We start from the raw sequence: 17,211 nt of genomic DNA on the forward strand, positions 1-17,211 counted from the left end.
CCAGAAACCAAGGAATCAAGTATGCCTCTAGTGTAAGGTGAATGCAGACCATAATTAGTTACAGCATCTTTTATGTTTCTCAAGACCTTAAATTCAATGTTAGTATGTACAGGGTTGCCGCCACCTCCCGGGGAAGGCAAGAGGGAAGGCAGAAAGAGTTTCAGAATCATCCAACGGTAGAGGGAGGAAAGGAGATTGCTAATAAGGCCTCCTCGAAGAATTAGTGGAGAGGAAGAAGGAGTGGGGGCAGAAGGGGAGGATTAGAAGATTCTGCAGGATTGATGTAAGGTGGTGGAAGAGAGGGAGTTTCCACCTGTGCCACAAGAGGATCTCCAGATTTAGCAGGATTAGTTGAGGAAGAAGAAGAGAGAGGGGGTTTTTAGAGGTAAGAGGTGCAGCATTCTCTTTGGAGGATAGAGTGTGTTTAATGCTGCCATGACAGCCCGCCAAGATGTTAATATTTCAGGCGGGGCCTGGGGATATCGTGTAGATATTTCCCCAATTTCTGCCATGAGGAGTGTCGGAGTGTTCCCTTCTCAGGATAAGATGGACAATGTTCCTCTATATATGTCAATAAATTAGTCAATGATTTTTTGAAAGAGGATATACAGTGGTGCCATTAAGTTTTTGAAATGAATTAGCCTTCTTCACTATAGTATAAAGTTCATCCCTATGACTTGATGAAACTTTGGAAAGTGAGGAGCCCATTACTTACGATTGCGCGATGCCTTTGCCAGGTGCGTAAGAACGGGAGTGAAGGAGATGCACCTCTAGACAGAGATCACACCTTTGAGACAGCAAAAGGCAGACAGATCCCGGACGAGCCCCAGTTGTCGCAGCGAGCGACTGGTCCGTTGTTCCGTCTGCGTTCTTTTCGCTGCCTATGGAATTCCCCGCAGGGAAAGAAGTTTAGAGGGACCCTCGCAAGGGTGAATACCAATAACAGACACCAGACATCCGATTGTTTTCATAGGAGGGAGCACTTCACACCCGGGGCAGATGGATTGACCCAGGCAGCAGCCGCCGCAGCAGGAGGGGGAGGAGGAGAAGGAGGGGAAGCTGGAGAAGGAATGGGGAGCTGGAGAAGGAACGGGAGCTGGAGAAGGAACCTCGGGTGCTCTGTACAAACCTCATTTATTATCCTCTTTCAAGCGGGTGGGGGAGCACACAGGGGTAGCAGAGTTTTACCTTATATGGAAGAAGATCATAAACAAAGAACAAAGAACAAAGTATGTGATAGTTTGCAAGCTTGCAAATATGCTTATCATACTGGGCTAACGTGTCCTGAGAAGAAAAGTAACAACAGTCAGTGTTTCGTGATCATATTGAAACATTTTTCAGTTGGCTAAAACAAGGTCATTAGATACGTGCAAACATCCCTGTATCCGTGTTTGACAATGTCTGCTTAATGGTGGAATAGCCACAAAAAAGTATTCTGTTTCTTCCTTCTCCTTTATTTTGAGTGTTAAACTGTCCATCTCTGCGCATTCTAATGTTTTTTTAGTAATACTTTTATCTGTTGGGATCTCTTCATTTTTCCACTGTTGTGCAAAAGCAATTCTCACTGTTGTTAATGTATGTAAAATTAGATATGTATTCCCTTTATTATACTGTTCTAGTAAAATACCCAACAAAAATATTTCCAGTTTTAAAGCAATATGTTGCTTTATCAATTTTTCTAACCACGTATGTATTTTGGATATTCTATAGAGTTAGTTAAATGGCAGAAATTGTGGAACAGAAATTATAAATTAACAATGTCAAATGCCTATAATGAAAATCTATATAAAATAATTTACAGAGGGCACTTACCAATAGCAAGACTGGCAAAGATGCTTGAAAACATGTCCGCCAAATGTTGGAAATTAATCAGATACCGGATTTGTATTATCATATGTGATGGACACGTCCAAAGACAAAAAAATATTGGACAAAAAGACATTTTATTCTAAAGACATATCTTTAGAAGTTATGCTAAAATCTATAAAGTAGAAAACAGTACATGAGGGCATTCCCTTAATGCAATCACTTTGTAGCTTCATACTGATTATTCAATGGCCTCATATTATCAATGGACATTCTTTTCTCCCAAAGTTTTTCTGATGAATAGTCCTCAGTTACAATGTTAATTATTACTCTGAGCACCAGTCTATTCATTCAAGCCATCATAGCTTCAAACAGTCTCTGAACTAGTAGTCATTAATTGAGAGTACAGATACTTTTGCTCTGCTACACATACATAGAAGTCATCGAGATAATGAATTTGTTTGCACAGAAAATAAAACAGGATGACTCTGTTAGATATAGTAAAATGTCTATATTGAGCAGCCAATGATGTGGGTGATGGCAGTAAAGTTTTAAAGTTCTATTTCCTGGTTGAGCAAAATGGAAAATTCTGTATCATTAAGGCTGAAGTTAGACTCAACTAACCTGTACAGGGCCAGTTGTTAGAAAACAATATCCTATTCTGGCTCGCATAAAAATTTCTTCTATCTTGTACCACAAGAAATATTTCAAGGTTAATAGTTTATTTTTTCTCAAATTGAGCCTGTTCTGTATTTAGGCAGCCCAGTTGAAAATCCATTTTTGCATGCCTGTGCAATTTATAAATTTCAAGGCTGCCATCAATGAAGCACTGATGAGATTTCAGGATGTAGACAGACCAATCAGTAGTCTTGGAATTTGATCAAAATGGCTCAGTCAAGGGAGGAACCAATGAGGAATCAAATTTCTTGGGCTCACAAGACAAGGACCAAACATAAATCAGCTTTCAGAGTTTATGCAAGAGCCCATTCAGCTCAGTTGAGTTGCCTATGTGCTGCTGAGAAGTACGCCACAAGGCAGCCCAATCTGTCTCTGAAGATACCATCTACAGTTGCTAGCAAAACATTAGAGCAAAAGAAAATTACCAGTATTTCTCTCTAACTGATAAAAAAAAATATTTTTTTTGCTACATGATTCCTCTTTTCTGTTCACATTCTTAAAAATAAACTTGCCATACTTTTCTTTTCACCTAGTTTGACTTTTGGCATCCTCATTCTGTTCAACATGTTCTTATTGGAAAAGAAGTGGATTTCAGAGTCAGTTCAGACGAGACAAACTTTGTTCAAAAGATCCTGGAGCAAAATCAAATCCAATACAGGTATGTGGTTCACAATTCAGATTCATGAGAATGTATACTATAAATAAATTATCAGCAATTTAATCAACAAAATCCAAATAGAATTTCTTTTGGAGACAGACAGAAGAAAGGAGACAGAGATGAAGAGTAAATATATGTCAATTAATTAAAGACAATTTAAATCAACCTAAAAGAACTACCAGTACTCTTTAATGCAGAGTATGCAGCAAATCAAGGGCCACACTTTAAAAGTAAATGGGGCCAAAAAGACATTTTTGAATAAGTTTCAGGGGTTTTTCAAGGGGAAGAACAGATGCCTTGAATCTCTTCCAGGCTTAAAACATCCATTTTACCCTTAACATTCCTCTCAAACTTCAAAATTTATGAACAAAAAAAAAAGATATGAGGTAAACAGGATTGATTATCTTGGTTTAATCCAGTTTTTAAAATAGTATATTGTGCTAGATCTACATCTACAATATTATGTATATACTTATGTCTGGTGTAAGTCCCTTTACATCAGTGCTGCTTATTCTTGAATAAAAGGTAATCAATGCAAAATTCTATGTTTCTATTCAATCTTTCTGCTTGATTCTTAATCTTTTCCCTGTATAAACATAAAATTTGACATTCTTTTTTTTTTTGAACAACCATATTCCTCTTCTCTTACTACTGCTCCTTCAATAATATATCAATTCAACTTCCTGACTGTCTCTTGTGATATAGTATTGCAATAACTATAGATTTTAAAATCCAGAGACATTAGAAGCAGTGGGAGTTCCTCCACTGATTTCGTCTAAATATCATTTCTATTTAATGAGGGCAATCCAATACAAAACAGAAAAATAGGAAGTTAGCAAACAATAAATGATACTTAAGCAGGCTTTGATTTTTCAGTTATTTTGCTAAACTGAACAATACATTTATAATAGAAATAGCTAATTTATGCCATCATGACTGTATGTGTGCTTTCTGGATACCACAAGATCAGTTATTCATTTCTGCCTTTATCAAACTACTCTACTTCCTGTCTTAAACAGAGGCAAAGTATTAAAGGCTGCATAAAGTAACATGATGTTGTATTTCTGATGCAGTTATTAATCTGATTGCCCATGATTGACAACTTCCCCACCATTCTCAGTTTAAAAACCTATTTCAGAAAGGTTCACCATATTATTTTAAACCTAATGTTTTATTTCCTTTTGTAGATATAAAATAATCCATTCACCAGAGTTCACATATTCTGCTAATATATGAAATTTTTTATGATCCATCCATCATTTATTTATTTAAAGAATGTATATATTAAAGCAGTGATGAACTTTGGGGCTGAATGCCTCTGGTAATTTTCTTTTGCTCTGATGTTTTGCTAGCAACTGTAGATGGTATCTTCAGAGACAGATTGGGCTGCCTTGTGGCGTACTTCTCAGCAGCACACAGGCAACTCAATTGAGCTGAATGGGCTTTTACATAAACTCTGAAAGCTGATCTATGTTTGGTCCATGTCTTGTGAGCCCAAGAAATTTGATTCCTCATTGGTTCCTCCCTTGACTGAGCCATTTTGATCAAATTCCAAGACTACTGATTGGTCTGTCTACATCCTGAAATCTCATCAGTGCTTCATTGATGGCAGCCTTGAAATTTATAAATTGCACAGGCATGCAAAAATGGATGTTCAACTGGGCTGCCTAAATACAGAACAGGCTCAATTTGAGAAAAAATAAACTATTAATCTTGAAATATAAATATTTATATACAAGTAGAAAGTGACCTAGCGCTTGGAAGTAGTGTTTTAAAGCAACTGCCCAGGAACTATGTGACATCTGTTGTGATTCGCCAGCAGCCCGTGCAGACTGCAGCAGAATCAGACAATGGGGAAGAATGGGGCCAGTCCAGGAGTCTGAGAGGACTCAGATAAGGGTCCTGCAGAGATGGGGCCAGGACCATCTGGGAGTGGTGTGCTGACTGGAGCCTCTGGAGTCTGGCAGCAGTGAGGCAGAGGAACCAAGGGAGCCTGTTCCCAGTGTGCATGTGTGCAGAGCTGTTCGAAGGCAAGAGCAGCTGAGACAAAAGGGGCAAGTTGGGAGTAAGGCTGGGAGGTGATTGCCCTTCACATAAAGTATAAAGGACAAACAAAGGTGAAGAAACCTTTGTAGGAAGCAAAGTCATTCGTTCTGTTTGTATTATTCCTTGAAGCTCTGTGTGGACTGTGTACTTCAGTTGGTTTTTTATAGTTAATTTGGCACTTTTGTTGTTGGCAGCAATTCAAAGGAAAGAAAGGTGAGTGCTTTCCCATTACAGGCTGGGAACATAATTCCCAGCATTGAAATAAAACAGGAGTTGTTTTATCTAAGCATGTGCTTAATTATGGTCTTGGAAGGCTTGGTCAGAACAACATCATAGGAAAGGGTTAGGGTTAGGGAGCAGTGGTGGGATTAAAAAAAAAAACTACTGGTTCTATGGGTGTTGGCTTGGCATGGCTTGGTGGGCATGGCAGGGGAAGGATACTGTAAAATCTCTATTCACACCCCACTCCTGGGGGAAGGTTACTGCAAAATCCCATTCCCTCCCCACCTCACTAACCTGGTGTCCAGCTCCATTTCCCTGTGCAGGGCAACAAAAGAAGACCCAGCCAATAATCTGGGATTTGGGAGACAAAGAATGGATGGGGCGGGGCCAGTCAGAGATGGTATTCTAAGAACTACTCAAAATTTCCACTACTGGTTCTCCAGAACTGGTCAGAATCTGCTGAATACCATCTCTGGAAGCAGGTGGCTTGGTGGTTGCTTCACTTAGGGGTAAGATACAATGCAGCCCTTGCCAGTCACTGGATCAATCCTGTCCTCAGATACATCAAGATGGCAACCATAATTGTATCATCAAAGTCTTGTCCCTTTTTTAAAAGGGAGCGAGGCTTTGGTCATTTAATTGTGGATACTAAATCTACTTTTTTAAAATTCCCTATCATTATTCCTATAAATTTACAGATTAATGTAAGCCAAACACAGAGGTGGTATTCAGCAGGTTCTTACCAGTTCTGGTAAGATAGCGGAAATTTTGAGTAGTTTGGAGAACCGTCAAATACCACGTCTGACTGGCTCTGCCCCCATCTATTCTCTGCCTCCCAAGTCCCAGCTGATCAGTTGGATCTTCTTTTGTTGCCCTGAACATGAGAATGGAGCTGGAAAGCAGGTTAGTGGGATGCGGAAGAAATGGGATTTTGCAGCAATCTTCCCCTGGAGTGTTGTGGAAATGGAGATTTTACAATATCCTTCCCCTGCCATGCCCACCAAGCCACAGCCACAGAACTGGTAATAAAAAAATTTGAATCCCACCACTGGGGAGGTAGTCCACTTGTTTATAATGCAAGTTTTAACAAAGCGAAAAAGAGAGAAAGAAGGAATACTTTTTAATGTAGCTATGTGAGCCTGTAGGAAGACCTGGGCCAAAGAAATCCTAAACAAAAACAAAAAGATTTCAGGGAAAGCAAGGCTACATATTTAATATAATTATGCTTCCTATCACAGAATTTTATTCCACAATCTACAAGATGAAATTGAGAAACAGTTGGATGGAGGGAAACATTTCCGTAAGAAGTATTTCTACACAAGATATAATGAGTGGGAAAAGGTATTATGCATTGAAAGAAATTTTTTTTTAAATTACTAGTCAAGGGAGGTACTAATACCACTCTATAAAGCATTAGTAAGACCACACCTAGAGTACTGCATCCAGTTTTGTTCACCACATTACAAGAAAGATGTTGAGACTCTAGAAAAAGTACAGAGAAGAGCAACCAGGATGATTAGGGGACTGGAGACGGTTATCAAGAACAGTTGCAGGAACTGGGCTTGGCTAGTCTAGTAAAGAGAAGGACCAGGGGAGATATGATAGCAGTGTTCCAATATTTGAGGGGCTGCCACACAGAGGAAGGAGTCAAGATATTTTCTAAAGTGCCTGTAGGCCAGACAAGGAATGGAAACTGAACAAGGAGAGATTTAACCTGGAAATAAGGAGAAACTTTCTGACAGTGAGAACAATCAACTAATGGAACAGCTTGCCCTCAGAAATTGTGGGAGTGCCATCACTTGAGACTTTCAAGAAGAGATTGGACTGCCATCTGTCAGAAATGGTGTAGGGTCTCCCGCTTGGGCAGGGGGTTGGACTAGATGACCTACAAGGTCCCTTCCAATTCTGATTATCTGTTATCTTTACTTAGATAATTTAAAATAACAAAGCATATTCTAATCCTTTAAGAGTCTCTTAATTCTATTACTATGTGATCCTCTTAGATCGCTGCATGGACTAAACGAATGGCCAAAAAACATGCCAAACTAATCTCCAGGATTGAGATTGGAAAGACTTATGAGGAGCGGCCTATGTATGTCCTTAAGGTAAAAGCGTCAGTATAATTCAAGCATTTAATGAATAAGTGTACATCTACAGCCAATGCATAATGAGAAAGTAGATTAACAGATAGTTGTAGTATTGAACTGCATTAGCTGACGCAAGGATAAACTATTATACAATGGAAAGTATGAGTAAACCTATCTAGTTCATTCAATGTCATACATTTTTAAAAATCACTCCATCAAATGTTCATCTCTTTTGTTTTAAAATGTAGTAAAATGTACACGCATTTTATTACACAACTTTCTCAGAATACGATTTTACATGTCTGGTTCCCTAAAATAAGTAATTTTCACCAAAAATTTCAATAAAACTAGAAGCAAGCAAATCAAAAGAAATGCAAATTAATTCTAACATCAGAAACAGATCAGTTATTATGCAAAGTAAACATAAGAAAGTTGTAAAAACTCAATTTTCCTTGCAAACAGGTTGGGAAACAGAGTTACCAAAAGAAAGCTATATTTATGGATTGTGGTATTCATGCACGAGAGTGGATCTCGCCAGCCTTTTGCCAATGGTTTGTAAAGGAGGTTAGTAAAATATGCATAATCAAAACTGTCATGAACTCAGGAATATATTCACCATAAGTAAATAATTGAGTTAGGATAGGACAGGCACTATAGCATCAGTTTGCATGTGTGCATCTTCAACTAAAAGTTAATATATGTAGCTGAGTCCTTAGTCCCCCTTGATTATTTGTTCACAGGCATTTCATTACCCAGCTAGATAACAATATCAGTATAAGTAAAGGTAAGTAAGCTCACTCATTCAGTAACTTGCCTGGCAGTTTTGATAGGGAAGTGGTTTTGTTCTTCATAACTGTTTGATGAAGCTATTGTTTTCTGCTTGATTGTTTGTCTAGTGTTGTTCTCTGCTTATCTGGGTGTTGACTGCAGGATATGCCTTTTTTGTTTCCTTCTTTTTTAGAAAGCAGCTATTTGAGGGGAACTGAAAGGTACAAGCTATTAGAAATCTGCTGATTTAGCCCTCATATGTGTGTGTGTGTGTGTGTGTGTGTGTGTGTGTGTGTGTGTGTGTGTGTGTTCTCTGTAGGCATCTGGCTGGCCACAGTTAGACAAAGAATATTGGGCATGATAATCTCTTGATCTGATTCCTCTAGGCTTGTATTAGATTCTTCCATGCCAGTCTCTCCAACCCTAAGTAATGTTCTGAAGCCCTCCTGGAAGTTTTCCATATAAGGTGAAACAGGAGAGAGCATTCAAGAAAGAATGATATTTGCTTTTCCTCTGAAAAGAAATTTGCCCATAACTAATTCTAACATCAGTAGGTGCCAGAAAAAACACAACCAATGTAAATATTGTAAAATAATTGTAAATTATTATTTACATTATAGATTTAATTAGTGTAAGCTACTATAGATAGATAAGGAAGACAGCATTAAAATCTACTTTAAAAAATAAATATTGCAAAGTTTCCAATATTCTCAGTTTATTGAACATTGTTTTATTTTAATATGTGTACTTTTTCTGTTACAGGCTGTCACAACTTATGGAATAGACAAGGACATGACACTACTCTTAGACAACATAAATTTCTATGTTCTCCCTGTGTTCAACGTAGATGGTTATGTCTGGACATGGACCAAAGTATTATTCATGTTTATTCCTTTCTAGAAAACACCATTGATTTCTTACTACCAATGTGTTAGAATATAATCTCTATCTGTAAAGATTATATGTGTTCTAACACCAAAAAAATGAAATTCATCACAGAGGAATATGTCTATCTGTCCTTCACTGGTGTTCTTTTTCCTACCATAATTAATATTAAAAGCATAGCTGCTTCTTCATGTTATCCTTTTGTTGACTGAAGACAGCAAAAATCATAAGTTAGGGCTTCATTAGTCTTCATATCAGTTAATTACTTCCAAGGATTTAAAAAATGGAACATGCAAATTAAAACAAATGAGTATATTGTTATCTGATATTTTACAGATTATAGCTCCCTTCCTCATACAGAGCAGGAAGAAATCCATCAGAAATTATAGTGTATAATAAGCAGCATATAGGAGTATTAGTCTTCTCTTAGATGAATACATCTTTTAATTACTCAAATGTCATCCTTACTTGGATGTCAGTACAGCAAGACAGTAGGATTATACTTACTGAGACCACTGACAAACAACAACTCAGATTTAAAATGTAATAAATGTAGTGGGTAAGCAATTCCAAAAGTTAATGTATATGCATTATTTTTACTTAGAGATAAAAAATAAAAGTAACTTGGAAGTTATACCACTGATAAGATAATGTAAAGAGAACATGTCTGGAAGCGGTATACAGCACCACAGTCTTTCTACCCACTTATATTATTTGTACATAGTTTGCAAATAAATGGATAATACTTTCAGAATTAAGAAATAAACATCAGAAATAATGGACTTCATTTTTGCCTTACAGGACCGTATGTGGAGAAAGAACCGTTCCAATAACTCTAACAGTGATTGCATCGGCACTGACCTAAACAGGAATTTCAACGCTTCATGGGGCTGTAAGTAGAATGTAAGATATATGAGAAAAGAGAATGATGTGATTTCCTTAAATCCCACAAGCAAATAACAATCACAGAATAAGTTGAAAAAAACAACAACTTCTGCAAGGTGGTCAAGGTAAACACAAATGATGAAAGCAGCATCATGTTGATGCAACAGAAGCTCTTGCACTTTTATATGTGCTTCATGATATCAATAGCACTTATACATATATACCACTTCACAGTGCTTTACAGCCCTTCCTAAGAGGTTTACAGAGTTAGTATATTGCCCCCAACAATCTGGGTCCTCATTTTACCTGCCTCAGATGGATGGAAGGCTGAGTCAACCTTAAGCCAGTGATAATTGAACTGCCGAACTGCTGACAGCCGGCAGTCAGCAGAAATAGCTTGCAGTACTACATTCTAATCACTGCGCCATCATGGCTCATGATGTCACAAGTACACACAAAAGGGGTAGAGCTATTTTAGTCATTCTGGGGGTAAAAGTAATAGATTCTGAGATCACTTATGCATGGAAGTCAATTAGTTTTTCTAATGTACAGGATTAATGCATAGGACACATAACAGAATCAAGGACAATATCCAATTTGTTCTGATAGCCCTACATTATGAGAAATATTAAAGTATTGAATAATTGGGATGTGCTAATCCTTTTTTTCAAAAAGCTGTTATTTGTTCAACAAAGAATCAGAACTATGCCTATAAGACTAGGATTCTCAAACTATGTATAAATCACCAATGTTTCAAGGCTTTCATTATCTTGTTATCACAAATTCAAAGCCGTAGGAATTTTTACCTAAAGAACATATTCTGTATGTCCATCCTGTGCATCAGTATTGGGAAGAAATACAAATAGCTTTCATATCAGCAATTCCTCTTAATATTTTTCCTTGCAGCAGACAACTATGAGGAAGAATTGCGTGACCCTTGTGAATTGGTATACTGTGGTTCCTCAGCTGAATCTGAGCCAGAAACAAAGGCAGTCACAACCTTTATTCGGGCACACCTTGCTTCTATCAAAGGATATATAACCATCCACGCCTATTCTCAGATGCTACTTTTTCCTTATGGCTATACAGAAGAAAAAACACCTATTCATGACAAACTGGTATGTAGAAAAAGGGAGGTTTGCATCAGGCCAGCACAAAAATGAATAGCCTTAGGACCATATGCAATCTCTAGAACTCTTCTGGGAGCTTACGAAAAAATACCAAACTAGATGAGCTAATCATTGTGAATATCAGTAGAACATTTTGTTGCTATTTCAAGGTTAGACATAAAAAAACCCTGCAGAAAACTGCAGTGAAAACCCTGAAACAGGCTCAAAGATAAGTTTTAAAAATTAAAGACAAAGAAAATACTCACCTCTTTCACTGTCTTTGCCGCCTTTCAAACTTTAAAATGACTTCCAGCCATCCCAAAAGTTTCTGCGTGCCCTTTTTATTTGTTTATTTAATTTTAAGTGTTTAACCACATTTGTTTGTTGTCCCATTTGTTTTTTATTTAATTTATTTATATTTCATATGTCTAGACCACCTATCTCCCTCAAGGAGAAGCTCTGAGTGGTGTACATATAATATATAAAACAGCATATAAAGTTAACATTAGAATATTATAATTAATTTAAATTAAACATTTTAAAATTATAAGTTTATAACATAAATTTTTAAAGAAATAAAAAATGGCCAAGATGGCCATTTAACATTGGTTAATAAAAGGCAGATGAGGGCTTTCCAGGCATCAGTCAACCCCATAATTGCATAGTCCTTTGTGCCCCCCGCAAGGCAGCAGAGCCAAATTTGACCCCTTTACAGAAGGCCAGGAGAGTGGGGGCTAGCCTCACCTTTAGGGAAAAGTTATTCCATAATACAGGGGCTGAGAAGGCTCTCTTCCTAGACCCCACCAGTCAAAATTATTTGACTCTTGGAGTCTTTAGCATACTTTCCCTATCTGAACAAGTGAGATAGGCTGATGGGAGGGATGAAGCCAGTTCCATAGATAGCCTGTCCCCAAGCCACGTAAGGCTTTATACGTGATGGATTTGATCCGGACACAAACTGGCACCAAGTGCAGTTTCCAGTTTGCGCCCTTCTTTGGTCACTCAATACACACAGAGCAAATTGTTTATTGTTTTCATGTAATAAGTCACCTAGAATTCTATTTTTTTAATTTGGCATATATTAAGAGTGAAACAGACTTTCCCCAAGAGAATTTTTTCCCCTTAAACAGCTTTCCCAAATTATACATTTTAATGCAATTTTTGACCTGTGGGCTATTTCAAGACATAGATCAGGGAACTTTGTGAATAATCACAGAAGAATCCATCTTGGCAGATCATACCATTTTATAGCTCCTCATCCATCTTCTCTGCCTGCTTGTTTGCTTGGTGAGAGATAGCACATGGATAGGAAACTCAAGAAGGAGAAGAAGAAGCAGCAGCTCTTTACAGCAGGCCGAAACTGGCAGCAGGCCTGTTGTGAAGAATAGGCATTGGCAAAGTGCCCAACAATGCTGGTTTTGACACCATCCAGCCCCAGAAAAAGGCTTGTAAAAGCCGCTCTTCATCTTTCCACCCAGTACGTACTATCACAAAGTTCTTGCTAGTTTTTAAAATAATCTGAACTTTGGCAATTACCTCACATTCAAAATGAGATTGTTTTTCTTTTCAGAAACAAGTTTGAAAGGTTCCCCTGCCCAATACAAGCAGATGCCAACAAGGATCATTTTCCATTAGTGGTGTCTGGTGAGATAATATGAAAATATAGAAAGTTCCGATTAAGAAACCATTTCCTTTTATAGCCTGAACACTGAATTGTTCATTGATTATCAAAAGTCCACATTCTAAATAAATAGACCAAAATGAAAGGAATAACCAGATGGTTATTGTTTATCTACTACCTTTAGATTGCCTCTCTGAATTCACATGTAACATATAGCAGAAGGTGCAGTTGGGAGGTGATCTGGGATGGGTGGTGGTAATTTTTTGACTATAAATAAAAATGTCCTCTTGGGCATGGCTCATAAGAAAAGCAATAGGATGCAAATAAATTAACAAGAACTTTTAACAAAATTGTTCTCACTGGAATGGAGCGTAGTCAGCTTCTGAAAACAACAAGCAACACCAAAGAGTATCTGACCATTGACCATAATCAATGATGAATAGAACAAAACAGAACACAACAAAACAAAACACAATACAATTCAATGCATAATAATTAACCCAGAATCATAATGCAGCAGGGTCCTTGGTGCTCTCTAAGCTTGGTTGTTTTTTTGCAGACATTTCATTACCAAAGTAGGTAATATCATCAATGCGAGTAAGGTGCTAGTAACATAATCAACGCTAATGAACTTCTTACTAGCACTGATAATGTTACCTATTTTGGGTAGTGAAACATCTGCCAGAAGACAACCAAATTCAGAGAGCACTGAGGACCCCTTCATTTCAATCCTGAGCTACAAATATTCTCCCTTATTGGTACTCATATTGCAGAAATAGCTTGTATCTGTTTAAAGTTTCACAGATTAATGGATTGCGAAATGTATAGCTCATCTGCTCCATGAGACCATTTAAAGATCTGTGGTGTCCTTGGTGCTCTCTGAGTTTGGTTGTTTACTTGCAAGCAAACAATTCAAAAAGCACCAAGGACTTGTTCAACCCTGAGCTGCATGTATTCTCTTCTATTGATTCTAGACAAACCTTTATTTTGCAAATTGCCTGCCAATGATTTGCCACTGCAACCTATTTGTAGGTTAGCAAGTTAGAGAAGACTGCTAAATTTGCAGGATACTATAAATGCTAATCATCTAATATTAGAATTTAGTTTCCCATCTCTGAAATTCATTTTTGCCCAAGGTAAAGAAGATGCTATGTCACCTGCCTACATAGTATTAATGTTCTCTAAACAACATAGGTACATTTTACATTTTACAAAAATGACAGAGAAATCTTCAAAACAGGGGAAAACTGAATTAATTCATTAAAATATGTTAAAATGTGTCGGTATATAAAAATGTTTTGTCTTGGCATCAAAAAGGTTAGAACCAAGCTAGGTTCTTATGTAACAGAAATGTAACCACTGAGAAAGCGCCATCTTTGTAAGTTATCTTTGTGCTTCTGAAGAACAAAACCTGCAGGAAAAAAGCCTCAGCAGATTATCTTAAAGAATTGTCTTGGACAGATGAAACAAAGAAAAGTGTATTATATACCTTTCATCTCAATAGATGTAGAAGTTGGCAATCCTTCAAATGAAAGATCCTAGGCTTTCTATTAAGGATTAAAAACCATTTATGTGCATATTCTAATACACAAATGGAGAGGCATATTCAGATCCTGGCTTGCATGCAGACTATTGTTGCCGTCTCAGCAGGAGACATGGAACACATTAGGTATACATCTGTATGACAACACATCTCTAGATGCAGCACGAATTATTCAGTATATTTTCTGTCCAAATTGTACAGCTTGGATAGGGATAAAATTCCCAAATGTCTTTCAACAGAAGTGGGAATCCAAATTCATTGTTTGTGGCCTCTAGTCACATCAATGCTCCGTAATTACTTGTGAACTGGGGCCCAAATCTAGGATTGTCCAGGAGCTTTAAAATCAACCAAAATTTAATTCACTTGTGACACCACATAGGGCTCAGTTAGCAGGTGTTAAATAGGACCTCAGATGCTTGTCATACTGGGCTAGAGGAACAAATATCAATTCCTGGATGAAGGCAAATTCCTATGTTCCTATAAATTATCTGAAAGTGATTGGGATATCATTGAATTTGTATGTAGTTGAATTTGCCAAGAAAGAAAGGAGAATCTGGTTTATTGATCTAATATTTCTTCTTTTCAAATACAGAATAAATTGGCTAAGGAAGCTGTGGGTGCTTTACATAGCCTCTATCAAACAGAGTATATATATGGAGCAATCGCAACCACAATTTGTAAGTATTTGTATAAGCAAAATTCTGCTTCAAAACGTTTTATATGCTTTTTACACTGAAAAGTCTGCATATCTGCTTTGACATCTTGGGATATTTTATTCTGTAACTTATAAATACGTAAGAGTGAACACTACAGGGCATTGTGGGAAGGTACAAACATCATTCATCTTGGGCAGAAGAGGAGATCTATGACAAGCAGAATCTGTGGGATGGTGGAAAATTCTGCCACCAGAACTATGCCTCATACTCTACAAGTGGAGAGAATCTGGAGTTATCTTAGGAACATGCAGAATCTTAGATTTTCTCATCTGCATATTCTCATTTCTTTGACCCGACCCCAACGGTTTTCTGATAGATTTCAAAAAGGAAAGACTTTTTTTTTTTAAAAAAAAAAAAACTCAGACTCCAAGAGTACCTTACAGTCAGAATCTTTTTAAGATTCTTTTTTTTTAATAAAGTTTTATTTGGGTTTTCACACACACAAAATATAAGTAAAACATCTTTTTTGAAAATAGCATGGTCCCAGGTTGAACTTCTTTATACAAGACACACACTCAATTTCATGCTCATTTTTGTGTTCTATTCCATATCTTATTACTGTTCTGCCTTTTCTATATAGTTTTTCCCCTCTTTTAATTTTCTCAATTTTATTTTGATTATCTCATCTCAATTCAAATCATTATATTTATACTTTTGTCTGTTCTGTTTCAATTTCATATTATCTTTTCTCATTAAACAAATTTTCTCCAGTAGGTACTAATTAGAGTATGACACCTTTATATCTTTTATTTTTATCCATTCAACTCTTATTTAAACTTCGATATATACCTTAAGGTTATGACATTCAATATAATACATAATACATAACTTCCAATCGAATTCTGCTTGGTACGTTCTTATAATGCACACTATAATGCACATTCTTTTTAAAAAAGGATTGTAAATATATGTAATTAAAACCCTCATTCCATTCCAATTCAGTTCTATCATTAATATTCATTAAAGTCTTAACATCTTTAACATTTCTTTTCAATTAAATATCATACTTCCTTAAAGACACGTATAATCTCCATACTTAATTTTTCCCTTATTTCTCTTCACATATATTTTAAAATAATTAAATATTCATTTTGTTACATTTATTTATTGACACACATTCCATTAAGTTATGATAACTATTTTATCAAACATTTTAATCATACATTGTTTCATATTTTCTGAAGTTATTTCTATTTCTAATATAACAATACTATCTTGTGTACCTTTGCAGAATCCCTTTTTCAATTAGATTTTCACCCATTATCTCAAAAATAGGCCCTCTTTCTCTATATTTTGTTTCTGTCCTTTATAACTTCTTTTCCTTTCTTTCTTCTCTCTCTTCTTCTCCCTCCCCTTTTTACCCCCTTGTCTCTCTACTTCTACTTCTCTCTTCTGCATTTCCCTCTTCTGTTGCTTTCTGATTTTATACTTATTTTTCACTCTATTCTTTTTTGGGGTTGTTTTTCCCAATCTTAAACTTTCCATTCTCTTTTTTCCCCTTTCCTTTTTTTTCCCCACCTGAGATTACTTGTTCATTAAAGATGGCTTCTTCTTTGTCCCAATCTTCTTGTTCTGCAGTCATTTCTTGTTGTTTCTCATAGTTCCAAATCTCCATTTCCAAGAACTGAAATACAAAGCCAAAAGAACATCTCCCTTCTTGTGCATCTTCTTTGTACTTTTTAAGTTCCATTTTCAATTCTTTTAAAAGTGGAGCCATTTTAAACACTTTTAAACAACCACCCAATTTGATTTTAGTCATTCAAATGCAGTAACCAAGAATCCAGAGATTACCAAATAATCCAAATAGTCCCAAGCTGTTTCTTCTTGTTTCTTTTTTCACTTTCTCTTCCTGGGGTTTTACTATTTTGTTGTGATGTTTCAGTTAAGATGTATCTTTTGGAAGTCTTGTTGAGATTTTACTGTAAGTTCTTTTTAATTCCAGGCAGTCTCCTGCCTTCCAGATCCTGCCCTTTTATTCTTTTTCTCTCCTTTCCTGTTTTCAAAAGCTTTTAATTATCCAGAAATCTTTATTATCCCTTTGACTTTTTATTTTCAGCATTAAATGCCTATTAATGTCAAAGTGGATTTTTTTTCCAATTCCTTGCTTAAGTCTCTTAGCTGTCAGTATAAGAAGACAAGAAAAAAAAAACAAATCCTTTCCCTTTTCTCTCTCCTTCGCTGCTTAGA

General features: G+C 36.6%; 1 protein-coding gene across 1 annotated transcript in view; it reads left to right on the forward strand.

The window, feature by feature from the left end:
- LOC113436647 (mast cell carboxypeptidase A-like) overlaps positions 1 to 17,211 on the forward strand; it is a 28,121-nt gene that overhangs the window by 8,191 nt on the left and 2,719 nt on the right. The window contains exons 3-10 of the mRNA XM_026701136.2: positions 3,018 to 3,142; positions 6,649 to 6,751; positions 7,414 to 7,515; positions 7,960 to 8,061; positions 9,028 to 9,138; positions 9,952 to 10,042; positions 10,942 to 11,153; positions 14,901 to 14,985. Coding sequence (XP_026556921.2) covers positions 3,018 to 3,142; positions 6,649 to 6,751; positions 7,414 to 7,515; positions 7,960 to 8,061; positions 9,028 to 9,138; positions 9,952 to 10,042; positions 10,942 to 11,153; positions 14,901 to 14,985 — 931 coding nt within the window. The remainder of the gene's footprint in view (positions 1 to 3,017; positions 3,143 to 6,648; positions 6,752 to 7,413; positions 7,516 to 7,959; positions 8,062 to 9,027; positions 9,139 to 9,951; positions 10,043 to 10,941; positions 11,154 to 14,900; positions 14,986 to 17,211) is intronic.

Source organism: Pseudonaja textilis, chromosome 4, assembly GCF_049901715.1.
Source record: "Pseudonaja textilis isolate UNSWEBS1 chromosome 4, rPseTex1.2, whole genome shotgun sequence".
Taxonomy (NCBI): Eukaryota; Metazoa; Chordata; class Lepidosauria; order Squamata; family Elapidae; genus Pseudonaja; species Pseudonaja textilis.